Source organism: Pithys albifrons, chromosome 6 (genome assembly GCF_047495875.1).
Source record: "Pithys albifrons albifrons isolate INPA30051 chromosome 6, PitAlb_v1, whole genome shotgun sequence".
Classification (NCBI taxonomy): Eukaryota; Metazoa; Chordata; class Aves; order Passeriformes; family Thamnophilidae; genus Pithys; species Pithys albifrons.
The window spans coordinates 53,248,642-53,263,093 of record NC_092463.1 but is presented as its reverse complement, the minus strand read 5'-3'; the positions used below and the strand labels follow the sequence as shown (position 1 = coordinate 53,263,093).

Below are 14,452 nucleotides of genomic sequence, written 5' to 3'. Positions count from 1 at the left end.
GGCTTAGGAGAAGTAGGTTGCTTTGCATCAACCACTTCACCACTCTGTAAGAGGGAAAGCAAAGGTGTGGGGGCTTTACTGTCTCCTCCATCAGTTATAAGGAGTTGCATGTTAAAAGATTTATCTATATAACAGCCGACTAGTTAAAACCATTCTACTATGAGTGAAAAGCTTAAAAAAAAGGGAAAAAACTGATAATCTTAAAGATATTTGCACCCCACAAGTTCATTCTCAACATACATGGTGTAATTTGTTGTCAACTCATTCTAATGCTACATATTCAATGACTTAACTCTAGAGAGCTTTACATAGTTAAGAAAACATGTGGTGGTTGCTACACACTAATTTCTTACATTTGACTTGAAAAATGCAATACATTTCCCAAATGTGCTCCCACTGCATCTTTTTGTTTGAATCTTCTACACATTCCTCCTAAGCAGCCTTTCATCAGCCAATAAATCCACTGGAACAGGGGGAAGCTACCCACTCTCTCAAAACTACATTACACAAGCTAATCTAAATTACAGTAAAAGCCTTTAAAATCCTCTGCAATGCCTAGCACTAGTGTTATGTCAAAGTTTAATTCTTTCAGCTGTAAAGGTAACAAAACTTGTTTAAACCCCATTTTCTCGACATGTGTACAGATTTATGGCAGAGCACCTGAAAGTGAGCATAAGCTGAACACACAAGTATTGTTGATTAGACCACTGACTACATACTTCAAGCCAAAACAAACATCAGTTTTTATCATGTCATTATTTAAATTGAAATGGCTTTTTACTTCCAAGCTTGAAGAAGGGGTTGTGCAGACATGCATATTCTATCCCCTAGCCAGGTTCTATCACTTCCCCCCACCCCCAAAAAATTCATGTTTTGGAAAAGAGTCAGAAAGAGGCAGTGTGCTTACCCCCCAGTAATGGTTAGATCATCTTTAATTCTAGCACCTGAAGTTATACAAGGGTTTGCTTAATAATCAAGTTTCAAAGAACTGTTGGACACATTCGGTAAGGTGACAACTGTGCAATACCACTCAGTATTTCAATATCAGGGACCATACTCTTGAATTGTTTAAACACAATCCACAGAACTCAAAATTAAACAACCATCCACAGTTTAACTAAACAATCAGTTAAAAGTCTTACAGTTTAATAATTCACATAATGGTCAGTCTTTAGTAAGGGATACTGAAATTCATTAAAAGACAACACTAGATTTTACTCTATGGATGTGCTGGGCAGGCCTATACTTGGCCATTCTTGGGTATAACCAGAAAAGGAAGGAGAAGCTTACCACAGTTTGGCAAATCCCACATTTTGTCAGTTAAAAGTGAACTGTGAGAATTAAATACTCATCTTTACATATACACAAGTTATGCTGTGAAAGCATATTTGCTTACAAACATATAAAAATACTTGTTAACTAGTCTGATAAGAAAATAATGTATAAAAGTATATAGCAAAAACATTTAATCATCTCTGACAATGGAAAGATCAAATTCATTTTTATATCACATGAAACAAAAACAGCTACAATTTTAGTTTTCCTTAATCCCTTACCCAGAAATACAAAGGAAGACACAATTTGTTTCCAAACATAATGTGAAATTTCTTAAGATGAAATGCCTCAATCCAGAATGAGCTCAGGTATTTGGCCATATCCTAATAGTAGTAGTAATCATCCTGTAGCTGTTCTGGATTCATAAAATAAATACAGTAGACTGTTTTGGCCACCGAAATAAAACTGCAGCATAAATGAGAGATGAAAATTTTTGCTGACAATGAAAATCAGTGTAGGTTTCTTAAGGCTAGCTGAATACTCAAGTCTAATTTAACTGAGGGCAAAAAAATTAAAAAAGCCAATCCACCCCTTTTTTAAAAAGTATTCTCTATACTTCAATATAGGTCTCTGTAAAAGCTAACGAAATGTCAGAAGTAAAAATAAATTAATTCACAAGAGACAACTTATGCATCACTTCAACACCTTGTCCTACACGGTTTTGTTTCATCTCCTTTGCGAATAAAACTCCACAAGGTGCAAGCTTTGAAGGGAGAGAAGGAAGGAACTGTGGTATTAGAGAAGCAGCCTTAGTGTTTTGGTTTGAAGTCTGCCCCAGGATGACTGAGTCTTCTTCAAGAACTATTCTGCCAACTTCTTGGACTAAGGCTATTCTGGTGACCACTTTTAGGACATGCACATATAAGGCTAGACCAATACCAGAAGTGATGTAAAATGATGGAAGGAAAAAATAATCTGGCAGTTGATAGCTTGGTTCTTGGGTTTCTCAGAAAATAACACAATGGCAGCCTTTCTTGTCTTTTTCCTTCCGTGTTGGCTCTGGTGAAGGAGGGCACTCTTGTTCCTGAAATTTCCTGGAAACAGATATTTCAAATTAAATTCACAGTATTATTTTCAGGTAAATAAACATAACTACTGTATTTAACACTTTCTTTTTACACTTTTAAGGGAATGGACTTTGTTTTTACACTGAAATTACAGGTTACATAAATGGCAGTTTTTGAGTTCACCTTTTGGTTTGTTTTTTTTTTTTTTTTTTAAGAAAATTTTTTACAGAAAGCCAATCTCAGATCTAGTTTATCACATTTACTGACTGGGTGACCAGTAAAATCTGAGAGATTAAGGTGACAAAGTTAGCTTTCAAATATATATTAGATTCATTTAAACATTTTTCCCAATATATGAGTATTTTATAATGGAGCGCACTGGCCGAAGCTCACAGGTTACAGCAAGCAGATTTCCCACTTCAATACATTTGCTGTAGCTACCCATTAGTATAGGGACATGAATTACCTTGTCTCAAGTTATCATACCTTATAACTCTGACAAGTTCATGAAAAGCTTGGTCTACATTCAATCTGATTTTTGCTGAGGCTTCCATGTACGTTACTTTAAGTTGCCGTGCTAGCTGCTGGCCTTCCTCTTGTGTCACCTGTAACAGACAGACATCAATCATTAAGTTCAAGGGTTCTACAAGCAGGACTGTACCAGTAGACACTGCATACACATGTTAAGGATCCATTTCGCTGGAACACTAATGCTTATTTGGCCACAGTGCAGTGTCAACCCTATCCACATAATACAACTGAGAAACAAACCCACATAATGTATCTTTTCAAAAGCAAGTGAAGACTATTCTGCAATAGACAAAGACTGGCTCTCCAAGAAATTTCCCTCTCCCCAGATATCTTGTCTTCAGTTCTGCATAAAACCAAGTTTTCCATCAAAGGCAGACAAGGGATCCTTGCTCCACCTCAAACAAAGTGCTTCAGTCAACATCTCCTGGATTACTAACTCAATTGTGAAGACTATTGCTAAATTCACTTTTTCATTGTTCCAGCTAAATTAGAGAATTAAAAAAAAATAGACTACTTTTAAAACAACAACTGCTGTTTAGCTTCTAAATCTTTATAAAAGTCATTAAAAATATATTTATGACATGCAATATATTAATACAGCCTATTTTAAATGTAGGCTTATATTACCAGAGCTCTAAAAAAAAAATCCATGACTACTCCATATAATCCAGAAACATTAAACCCTCTCTACGTATTGATTCCTTGAGACAACAGAGGAAATCATGAGCATCAAAAAAAGTTGATATAAAATTTAAAGTGATGAAGCAGAAGACAGGAAGCTAGTGGACCACTGTAGGAAGGAGGACTAAGTCGGTCATAGGGCAAAACCAAAGGAGATCACTTTGTATTTTTGAAGTGGAAAGCAGTGAGGTCAGAGAACAGAAGGCCACACTGAGTAGCACGAGGCATGTGAGGCTTCAACGGGAAGGTCACCCACAGGGCCAGGGAGGAAAGGGCAGCTTTTGGTGATAAAAGGAAGTACAACAGATCTTGCCAAGACAATGCCTAGCGAAAGAAATGTCAAAGATTCTGCTTTTACAGAAAAACATTAAACCAGCACATAGAGGACTGATAAGAACAAAAATAATGAGGGTTTATTTTTAAATTAGTTTTGAAAAGGCATTTGGAATATTCACTTATATTAAGAAGCTACACAGAAACGGAAATAGACAGGAATAGACAAGCAATGGAAGCATTCACCACAGTGCAAGACCTAGAAGTACTTTTCAGCTAGCAAAATAGTTTCCTAACAGCTACACAGTGGTTTGAGAGCCTTCGTGTCCATGGCATCTCCACATGTCTGATTCCTCTGTCCTTAGCATCCCCACTGGTACTATATTCATACATTCCCTGCTGCACCGAGGGCTGCTCTCACTAAACCCTCACAACGCTCTGCAAGGAGTTCCCAGCACTCCACTGCCATTAACTGGAGTAACTCAGGATGCATCTGCTGAGCTCAAACACTCACAGGCACTAGGTTTATTTCTGTGTTATCATCAACTGAAGCCAAAAAACCAATCCTTAAAATCAACCCAATTCCAAGATCAGCTACTGGAGCTGCCTCTTTAACTGCAAGGCACGTAAGGAGAAAACTGGAATCTGTCAATCCTCCACTGCTGCTTGAAAACTAAATGATAATGAAGATTTCTGCTCCTCTAGTTAGAACAATTCAACTCTCCACTCTAATCCCAGATGTTGAAATATCCTAATGGCAAAGCTTATGAAGGCTGCACTTTGACATACATTCATGGCTGTTTCCTGGCCCATCAGTGACATGCAGAATCTCTCACTTTGCATCAGAGCTTCCAGAACCTTCTACACATCTCTGCCTCACTCAGACAAATAAGTTAAAGTATGGATACAATAGGTTTTGCAAAACTAACCCCTTTGACTCTTTTTCATCTCTGCATAGTTCATTGCAGCCACAGAAAGTGAGAGGCTGAAGTCTAATAAACATAAATAATTGGCAAATAATGTATATTCCTGAGGAGAAACTGAACTCAGTCTTTAAACATTTATGGTTACCACTTTCTTCACTATTTTATCTAAAGCACATTAGAAGTACAAGTCAAACTAACACTATAACAAAGTCAAGCTACACTTCCACAATATTCTGCAGTTACAATATTATTGATACATTACATTAAGGTCCTTATTTATTAAAATATCTGTAACTGCTTAATTCCAAAATAATCTTTTTTTTCAGTCTTTCAAGTATATTGTCAAGTAGCTTGTGGTCAGTTTTACTGACCTCAAAGTCAGTTTAAAAAATATTTTGTTTGGAAACACTACAGAAACATTGCAGTGGCCAAGCTGTAAGTTGGAGGACAGAAGATAGCAGTTCCATCTTCAAAGCTGAGACACATGTAAGTACAAACAAAGAAATGCTTGAAAATAAAAACATGAATTTTCATATTTATGTTGTCCTTTCTCGAGTACAACAACCCTGTAACACATGTTTTTCAGTAAACGTGATGGGACAGCTTATTTAAAATCACGAGTAAAATGAAAACTAAACCCTTTTTCCTCAAAGCAGTCTGTATGTTATTTTGACAGAAGAGAAGCACAGATTTTATGGTAGTAACTGTGTGTACATCTGTGTATATTGGTTCTGCAGTTTTAGCAAGCTTAAGGCTGAATACAAATGAGAATCACCAAATGCTTATCCTTTTTGCTATACGATGTTTTACTATTTGTTTTTAGATATCACTAATCACACTGTTCAGTCATTTAGGACAAGTTTCTCAAATGAAAACCCATTACAGAAGATGTGAGCAAGTCAAACATGGAAAAGCTTATTCTTCATCTCCTTAACATCCTTTCTGAAACAGTTTCCATTTGAGTATCTGCACAAGAATTCTATGTACATACGGCCACCTCTCTTCACTATGGTATCTGGTATCTGTCAGAAATATATTAATTTCTGAGGTTTCTATGCTTGCCCTCAACTAAAGCACTCTACAAGACTGCCTAACCTAAGACTGTTTTAAGTGTCCAGGCTAAAGGCAGATGCAAAGACTAAGGGTCACATTACACTCCTGTCAGTAGGTAGCAGTTAAGTGTTTCCTCAAGTTTGAGACAAATCCATTTCTACCACCTTTTGTTCACCCTACCATCTCTAGGCACAGCAACATTTCCCATCCGCTCCTGAAGAGTGCATCTGTCATCCTGATTTTCTGCCTCACCAGCCCACTCACAAGTGCTGCTTGGTCACGCTTACAATGGGCTGCCATAGTGCTTTCCTGCAGCAGTAGTTCACTATCCACTAATTCTGGTTTGTCCACATTCTCATATCAAAGGTCACTTTGGCACATGCAAACTGTGGTTATGAAGCGCTGACACACACTCAGACTGCCATGCTGTATTCAAATATTAAATCAGATGCCCAGTTGCTCATTATCTGTAAAGTTCAAAATCACACAAGCTGTGGGAAGACCTGAAGGTGTAATTGCTGTGCGACCACAGAGGTGTCACTGTACATGGCCATAACATCCTACCTCTGCAAGAAGTTGTTGTCACTCTTTCATATAAGAAAGCAATAGGTAGGAGAAAGGCCAAACCAAAATGTTAATGCATTTCAATAGGCCACCACCCAGATCCCTGTACCTGTCTACCCCCCTGAAATAAGCCATCTCAGGCCAAGCTATTAGTGAAGCAGTGAGTCTGCAAACCAAACATACTCACTGTTTGCCAGCACTTACATTGCTGCCAGTCAAGGCAAGAGGCTGCTTGCCTGGGATTGCCAGCTTTGCTCATCATCTGTCTACATGTAAACAGAAGACCCATGGACCTCTCTTAAAAACCTTGCTTTAAAGGTATCTAGCAGCAGAGATGATCTCAGCACTAGGTCACTTAGTTCAGTCATGATGCAAAGGAAGAACTAGCATTTAATGAAACCCAAGCACTTTCCTGTTGCAACTTGGATTTTTCTTGAAACCCTGCCATCTCGGGAGTGAACAGACTTGACCCAGATTATGATAGCAGTTATCTACAAAAAGTCAATATATCCTGCACTGACAAGTCTACTCCAACAGTAGTGATTATTATTAAAACATCTGGTGCTCCACTCAATTATGTTACTGCAGAAACATCCAGTGTCAAGTTGTATGGAATTAACTCATTTAAGAGAGACTGTTACATGGTGTGAGCAACCAGAGATGGTGCTTCAGTTCTGGTTTCAGAGTCAGCAATCTGTGACTGATTGGGGAATTTGGAAATATTAGCAGCTTCCTTATCATACATTTTATAGATTAATGCTTGCTTGTCCTCTAATGCCTCATTTTAATTTGTCGCCCTAACCTGTGCATACTGAGATACAAAAGTCACAAGAAGGTTGCTTAACTCCACTTCTCTATACAGTTTTTACCATATTAAATCAGTATTTCAAACTTGTTTCATGTCTCTTCTTCCAAAAACACTTGTGAGTTGCTCTATGGTACATAAGAGCCAACACTACTTTAGACTATACCTTTACTAAGCCCCAACAGTTCACCAAAATCATACAATTGTTTGTGCATTTCTGCTGTACAACTCAGTTCATGTATTTCCTGAGAAACAGTTGGCACCGCACAAGGATGATTAGTTACACCCCATTAGCTTCCAGATTTATGGTGTCACAATGATAGTATTCTGTACTCTGTTCAACCTCGATACAGTTACTTGGATAAAGGTGTGGTCAGACCCTTGAGACATCCAAAACTATTGTACACATTTAACTCTTTTGGGCCCTGGGAAGCTTTGTTAGTTCTGTTGGGTATCATTTGCCAATCCAAACGCACACTAAACTACTTTCTTTAACCTAGTTTTAGTCTCTCAGAGGTAGCATGTGCTCCACTAGTCTACTTCCTGTCTTCTGGAAAAAGCAGGCAGATCCTCAGTACAAGCAGTTTTGCTCTAAAAAACTGACACCCAGCTTCCTGAAATTCTGAAAAATGCTACTTAAATTCTCAAGCTGAAAAATGTACAGTTGGGATTAAAACAGTTGAGAGAAAGACGGCATCTAGTAGAACCAGACAAGTAAAAGGCCTGCAGCCTAACACCAGCCTGGCTGAACAGGTTTTGGAAGTAATCCAAGTGAGGTCTCACAGATCAGCAGATGGAAAAAGCAAAAACGAAGAAGACCAGTCCTTCTCCTGGTTTTGACCATAAGTTACAGCCTAGGGACACTCTCCACTTCCCACTCACCCCTGCACGCCTAGCCAAGGTAGGGAGTACTCTCACCTTTGCCCCGAAGACCTCCCATGCCAGCTGCCTGTACAACAAACATGTAGCCAGAGCAGTATGACCTTGCTTGTCAGGCTCAAGTTTTTCCTAGTTTGGGGAGGCATAGTGGCAGTGCTAGTTGCAGTAAGATTAGCAAGCTGGTCCCACTCACTGACTGGATGCCTGTATCACGAGTTCACATGATGGAGCAGAAACAACCCCACTGATGAAGTGGAGATTCTGGCTGCATTTAGCACTCAGCTGATAACATCTAACTGCTTGCTGCGGCCAAAAGGCGAGGTCTCACTTTCTTGCCCCCACCCCAACTCCTCCCTGCTCTCCAAGCCACAGTCCCATCCCTGCCCATGTTTACAGAACTGGCACTCAAGTCTTTCTGTAAGCTGATTCAGCTCACATAGGTCCCAGGAAGTCATTCCTGCTCATCTGTTTTATTCCCCATCCAGAAAGATGATTCAACTGTAAGTGCTTCAAGTGAGAGCTAGGGCCAGCAAAGGAAAGAGTGGGAATGTGAAGTCAAGAGGGAGGGGAGCCTCTCCCTTCTGGGGACAAATTATGTCAGCTCAGCATCCCCAAACCATTCCTTCACACTGACTTAAGGCCAACTGAAACACACCATGTGATGAGGAAGGGGCAGGGAAGAGTTAAGAACATACAAGTAGCCGTTTCAGCAACCTAGAAGTGTTTTTTCAGCTACATCTGCCTAAACCCTAGCTTAAGATAGGAGCGAAAAATCCATCAATTGCACATAAATGGTGAGTGAGAGCACCAAAAGCTATGCTCTTCAGCATCTACTCAGTTAAGACAATTAACAGAGCCATAAAAAGCAAAAGAAGATTTTGGGGACATACGCTTTTGCATTCAGATACACGCAGCAAAACTGCAAAGTTAAGCAATTTAAAAACAACTGCTTAGAGCTTGAATGTGTAGCAGTCCATCATAATCTAAAAAAGCAGCAGAAACCAGGTACAGAGGGATAGAGTACAACAGGTGACAGGCACCTTTCTGCCTATAAGAGCAAAACAGAGGCAGTGCAATAACATTATGAGGGTGGAAGACAGAGGACAAAGTTTGTACTGTTTCTAGAAATGGATCTACAGGGTTACCAGCTGCATTTGCAGGTATTGTCTGAGAATTGGGGATGACAGTGATGACATTGTTTTCCTCCCAAGTGCGTAGATGTTCGTCCTTCAGCTATTACCATCAGCAGAATAGTTCAGTTTCACCTATGTGGTTTCCATGCCAACATTTGTGCACGAGATAAAGTACGTATGTTTCAGGACTTGAAGGGTTAAACCTGGAAATTTTGATGGGGCATGATGGTAACTGAAGAATCAAAGTTTTGCTTCTGCCTCAAGGACAGGCTGATAGTTCTGTGCATGTGTGAGTATATGAGGTTACTTCTGATGAGTTTGTGAGCTACTTCTGTGCAAACTTTCAGGGTAGTATCTCTCAGTACAGGTTTTAAGTTTATCATGATCTTTCTACACAGCTTCTGGGATAAAGAGGCAAGTCAAGGGACCATACTCAACAGGTACTTTTTTTGTACTGAATGTTTGATGTAGTATTCAGAAAATTCATTCAACAATGTACTCATCCAGTGAACTCTAGCATTATTTGATGTGAGCCTAATTTTTTTTTGTTCCAGACACTGCTTTTTGACAGAGAAACTATTTTATTTAACAAAGAACAAAACCTATGTGAGCAATTGTGGGCAGAAGCTAAGCCATGCCATGGTATACAACTCTGAGAGTATCTGATTGTTTAATGCCAAGTTTTCCTTGTCAAACTCTTAAAATAATTATAGCAATTTTAGTAATATTTAGTTTACCCTCAGAAAAAAAAAATCATGTGTTTGCTATCAAGCTTTATATGTCATCTTACTGTCTCAAGAGAAAATATTAAGCTTCTCACATAAGTTGCTGAAGAAAACAGAAGTTTGATATCTGTTCCTTTGCTGCTGCTATTGTAAGATTATTTTGATTTTAGCTCAAATCACTTTGATTAATTAAAAATCAATAACAAATAGGGAGCAAACAGTTAAGGATCCTTTTTAAAATCATTCTAAGCTAAATCTTTCAAGTTATCTTAAAACTAGGGGAGAGGTTGAAATCTACTAGCTTCAAAACTTTAAAATACATAAATACAACATTAATTGTATTGCTGGACTTCCCAACTTTTAAACCTTTAAGTCAGTCACACAGAAGATGAGTGGCCAAAGAGAAAACTGAACAACTACTACTTTGTACAAAACAGCAGTGAAAAGTAAAAGCAAGAGCACTGAAGTCTAAGGATCGCTGGAGCTAGTGCTGGAATGCACTCTGCTTGGCACAGCGTGGCCGTGAGTAACAGAACAGAGGAATTAGACACGTTCATGCCTGAGTAATCAAGTCATGACAGAAAGCTCTCAACTCTGAATATATTTGGTCTCAACATAACCCCATTGAGTCAGACAGAAGATGTGCTGTAAGTGGAATGCCATAATGTTTTTAAGATTCTTCTAGCACAAAAACTGAGAGCAATTTCTTGCATTGGAATTAGTTTGTATGATATGACTTTCTTTTTTTTTCCTTTTTTTTTTTGTTCCCATTCTGGTTTGGGGAGGAAAACTGTAAAGCTTGTGGAAGAAAGTGGGCAGTAATTAATAGCAAATGAATTACCTGTCTTTGGTGGTCCAGATCTGCCTTATTGCCAACTAGAATCATAGGAAACTCATCGCGATCTTTCACTCTAAGAATTTGTCGCTGAAACTTATAGATTTCTTCAAAACTGTAAAAGAATAAAAGTAGACCATCAGTGTACTAATTGATAGATTCTCAGGTTCTGCAAAAGTTCAGAAATGATGAGTCACTTATTTGGACTTGCCCTGCCATGACACACAAGCACAGACAGCTGCAGGCACTCCAGAGTCTGCTGTCACAGCATGACCAGTTAGAGAACCATTCAACGCAAACTAAAAAAAAAAAAATCCTCAAGACAGCAGTGTGCTATGCACTGGGCTTAGGTGGGGCTGCAGGGTGAGCACAATGCTTACCGTGTCTCAGTCCATAGAGACACGGAGGCCAATGTGTTGCAGAGAATCAAGCAGCTACAGTCCACTCTACAAATACTGATTTTGGAGCTCAACTATTTGAACTACAGCCTAGAGACCCTGACGATCAGTATTTCAGCTGGAAACCTCCATAACTACTTCTCGGAATTTTGGGAGATCCAAGCTGGAAAGTTTTTTTCCCTTCAAAACCAGAAAACGGCAGGGCTAAATGATCAGAAAGCCTTCCAGTTACCAAGTTACACCAGATACTGATGCTGTTCAAGCAGTAAGGAATATTCCAGCAGTGTTTAAGGAAAGGTGAGCAAAGCAGAAAGCTTCTTCTAGAACAGTATATTAAACAAGTTAATTCTGGCCTAAACAAGGCTTTTTGGAGAATAAATAAGGAAATCACTGTTTTCAAGTGAACACTGTTAAAGCTACATCGCTTCATAAGGAGCTTCAGCACAAATGCTTGCAGACAACCACATCCCTTTGGAGCCCTCCCAGGCACTGTATTTAATTCTTAGCATATAATCTGAAAGAATTTACACTTAAATTTCCTAATTAAAATTTAAAAGCAAGATCATCATTAGTAAGAAAGTAATGTTAAAAAAATTGGGTAGCCAGACGTCTCATTCAAAGGTGAATTAGAAAGGTGTGCCACAAGCATAGCTCCTCACAAGCTTCCAAGAAGATACATTTCACCTCCATTCTGCAGCTATTCAGTCAATTCATGGGAGGAAGCAGGGTGAGCGCTGCCTCCAAAAAAGTGCAGAGAAATAACCTAAACTGGACATAGTCATTCAGAAAGCCAGAGCCAAGTACTTGACATTGCGCACGGCAAGGGGATGAAGACCACAAACACCAGTCAATTCCAGAAAACGGGTATTCAGGACTGTAATAAAAATGCTTGAATTAGAGCTGTCTTTTTTTTGGGTATGCTTTCAAGTCATCTATTGAAAGAAACAGATACTTTCAATACGTTATTGGTTCAAAATTGGTTGTCATAAGTGCTGAAAGACTGTCACACCTAGACCCTAAGAGTGAATGCATACTTAAGGTTTCTATATTGAGATTACTTCAATTAAGGATAAAGTGCAACTTAAGAATAATTAGAACTTGTTTGCTTTAACAACTTAACATCAAGCTTACCTTCCTCTATCTGTGACTGAGAAAACAAGCAGAAAACCCTCTCCTGTCCTCATGTACTGTTCACGCATGGCTCCAAATTCTTCTTGTCCTGCTGTATCCAGAACTGAACATAAGCAAAAATATAGATTACTGCATTTCATGTGCTCAGAGTACAGACTGAGAAAAAAAATAATTCCTAGTAAGATATTATGAGAGCCTCTCCTGTACATTATAGTTGAGCAGAAACAACTTTTCACAGATACTCTGGATTTTTTTGCTAATATTCCAAATAAGTTCTTGCACTGACTGAACAATCCAAGACCTATCAAACAAACAGAACAACAAAAAATTTGAGGACTTCTGGTACTTCACGATCAGCTGAAACAGCTGGAAAATGCCATGGGGGTGAGGGTTGGGAGAGCTGTTGGTTTTTCCCTAAAGAAATCACTAACAAGGGAGAACCAAAATTTTAGAAGAAAAGCATTTATATTGCTCTTGGGAGAAGCAGTACAGAACAGCCAAGAGATGTGCACTTCACTCCACCATGTCACCCAGGTAATTGCTAGGAGTTATACAAACTCTCCTAGATTTTTGGACACTATGGCTTCAGACAACATCAAATTCGAAGAGCAATACTTCCACACAGGGCAGAAGCACTTCAAACCCTGGGCATCTCATTAATAAAACAAAGGGAGGTAGCTTTTATCAGCTACACATTTACATTTAAAAAACGAAAAACAAACACATGCTGAGCAGTTGTTAAGCTGTATTTCATTTGATGCCTACAAATGTAAACACAGGCACTGACAGGGACAGGATGTTAGACTGAGCTTTAGCTGGGCTACTTACTGTCCAAGCGCGCAGCTCTCTCATCTATCACACATTGCTTGGTGTAGGAGTCTTCAATTGTTGGGTCATAATCCGTAACAAAGTAGGACTGCAGAAAACAAAACAAGTTTGTGTGTTAGACAAGCACATAAGGGACAATCACTGAGGAAGATGCTAAAACTGTACACTTGACAGCTTAGGGAAGATTTGCGTCTTACATACAACCATTTGACACTTGATCCAAAGTAATAGGTAATGGCTTTCCTATTCTTAGTAAAAGCTCATAAATGGTAGAAACTACTATACGAGTCACTGAGTTTACTGGATTCCCACAGGATTTCTAGCATTTTCTAGACATTAGTGGCAGCTTCTAGAATTTCTCAGCAGGAATCCTCAGAAACTTTTAGTTTCCAGGGGCTGCTAAGGTCTCTTATAACTGCTAAGTTTCTCTGAACTTCTGGTAGGGTTGAGAAGTTCTTTGGAATTCTCAAAAGTTTCCAGAATTTTCTTCCCTGTTCCAAGAGCCAGTAATTTCTACGAAGTACCAGGATTTTCCCAGCTGTTTTTAGAACTCTCTGGAAGTCTTATAATAACTTCTAGCAACAGCTCTATACAGCACAAGTGGCACCTAGTTTGTTAGCTGAATAAAGTTTATTGGGTCATCCTCGTTGTCAGGATTTCTCTCCTGGTTTTAACGACTTTAAGCACACACAAAGACTTTAAGCCTCCAAAAAGACAATCCGTGGAAGCAGAATAAGCCACAAAATGCCTGTGTCACCCACTGCCTAAGCACAGGGTCCCACCAGATACTACCAGTCTCTTGTTTATCACCCAAACTGCAGAGCAAAGCACATTCTGTCTCTAGAGGCTGGGTGACATGGTACTGAATACTGAGGTCACAATGCCATCTGAAAACAAGTTTAGATTTCAAAGGATGAATTTTTAGCTTGCATGCAGTCATAGCTAAGTTATCTTCACCTAAAACTAAAGCACACTGGCATAACAAATCCGAAACCTAATCAAATTTCTTCTCCTCTGTGCTCCCAGCAGATCCTAAAGATATGCACTATCCTGACAGTGAAGAACTGAAGGAATACTACCTATGTACATTATTCAGTTCTGTAAGCCAGAAAGGAATTAGGAGTGCTCTGAAGCTACGTATTGGCTTGTAGGAAGAAAAAAAAGAGGGCTTTGTTCTTGCATTAAGAAGATAGCACCAAAACCAGCTCCTTAGTCATGTCAAAATTCATAGTTCTCACTGAAGTCTCTTTCCTCTCACACAAACTCAAAGGTACCAACAAGACACCACTCTGTTCCTCTAAACTTACCAAAGTCAAGTTAACAGATGTCATGGTAGGAAAAACAAATA

General features: G+C 39.0%; 1 protein-coding gene across 1 annotated transcript in view; it reads right to left on the bottom strand.

Annotated features, from left to right (window-relative positions):
• Positions 1-914: 914 nt before the first annotated feature.
• The window catches only part of RRAS2 (RAS related 2), a 43,866-nt gene continuing 30,328 nt past the window's right edge, over positions 915-14,452 (bottom strand). Inside the window, exons 2-6 of the mRNA XM_071558906.1 lie at positions 13,105-13,192; positions 12,277-12,379; positions 10,754-10,862; positions 2,829-2,947; positions 915-2,369 (exon numbers count right to left, since the gene is read on the bottom strand). Coding sequence (XP_071415007.1) covers positions 2,282-2,369; positions 2,829-2,947; positions 10,754-10,862; positions 12,277-12,379; positions 13,105-13,192 — 507 coding nt within the window. The 3' untranslated portion in view covers positions 915-2,281. The remainder of the gene's footprint in view (positions 2,370-2,828; positions 2,948-10,753; positions 10,863-12,276; positions 12,380-13,104; positions 13,193-14,452) is intronic.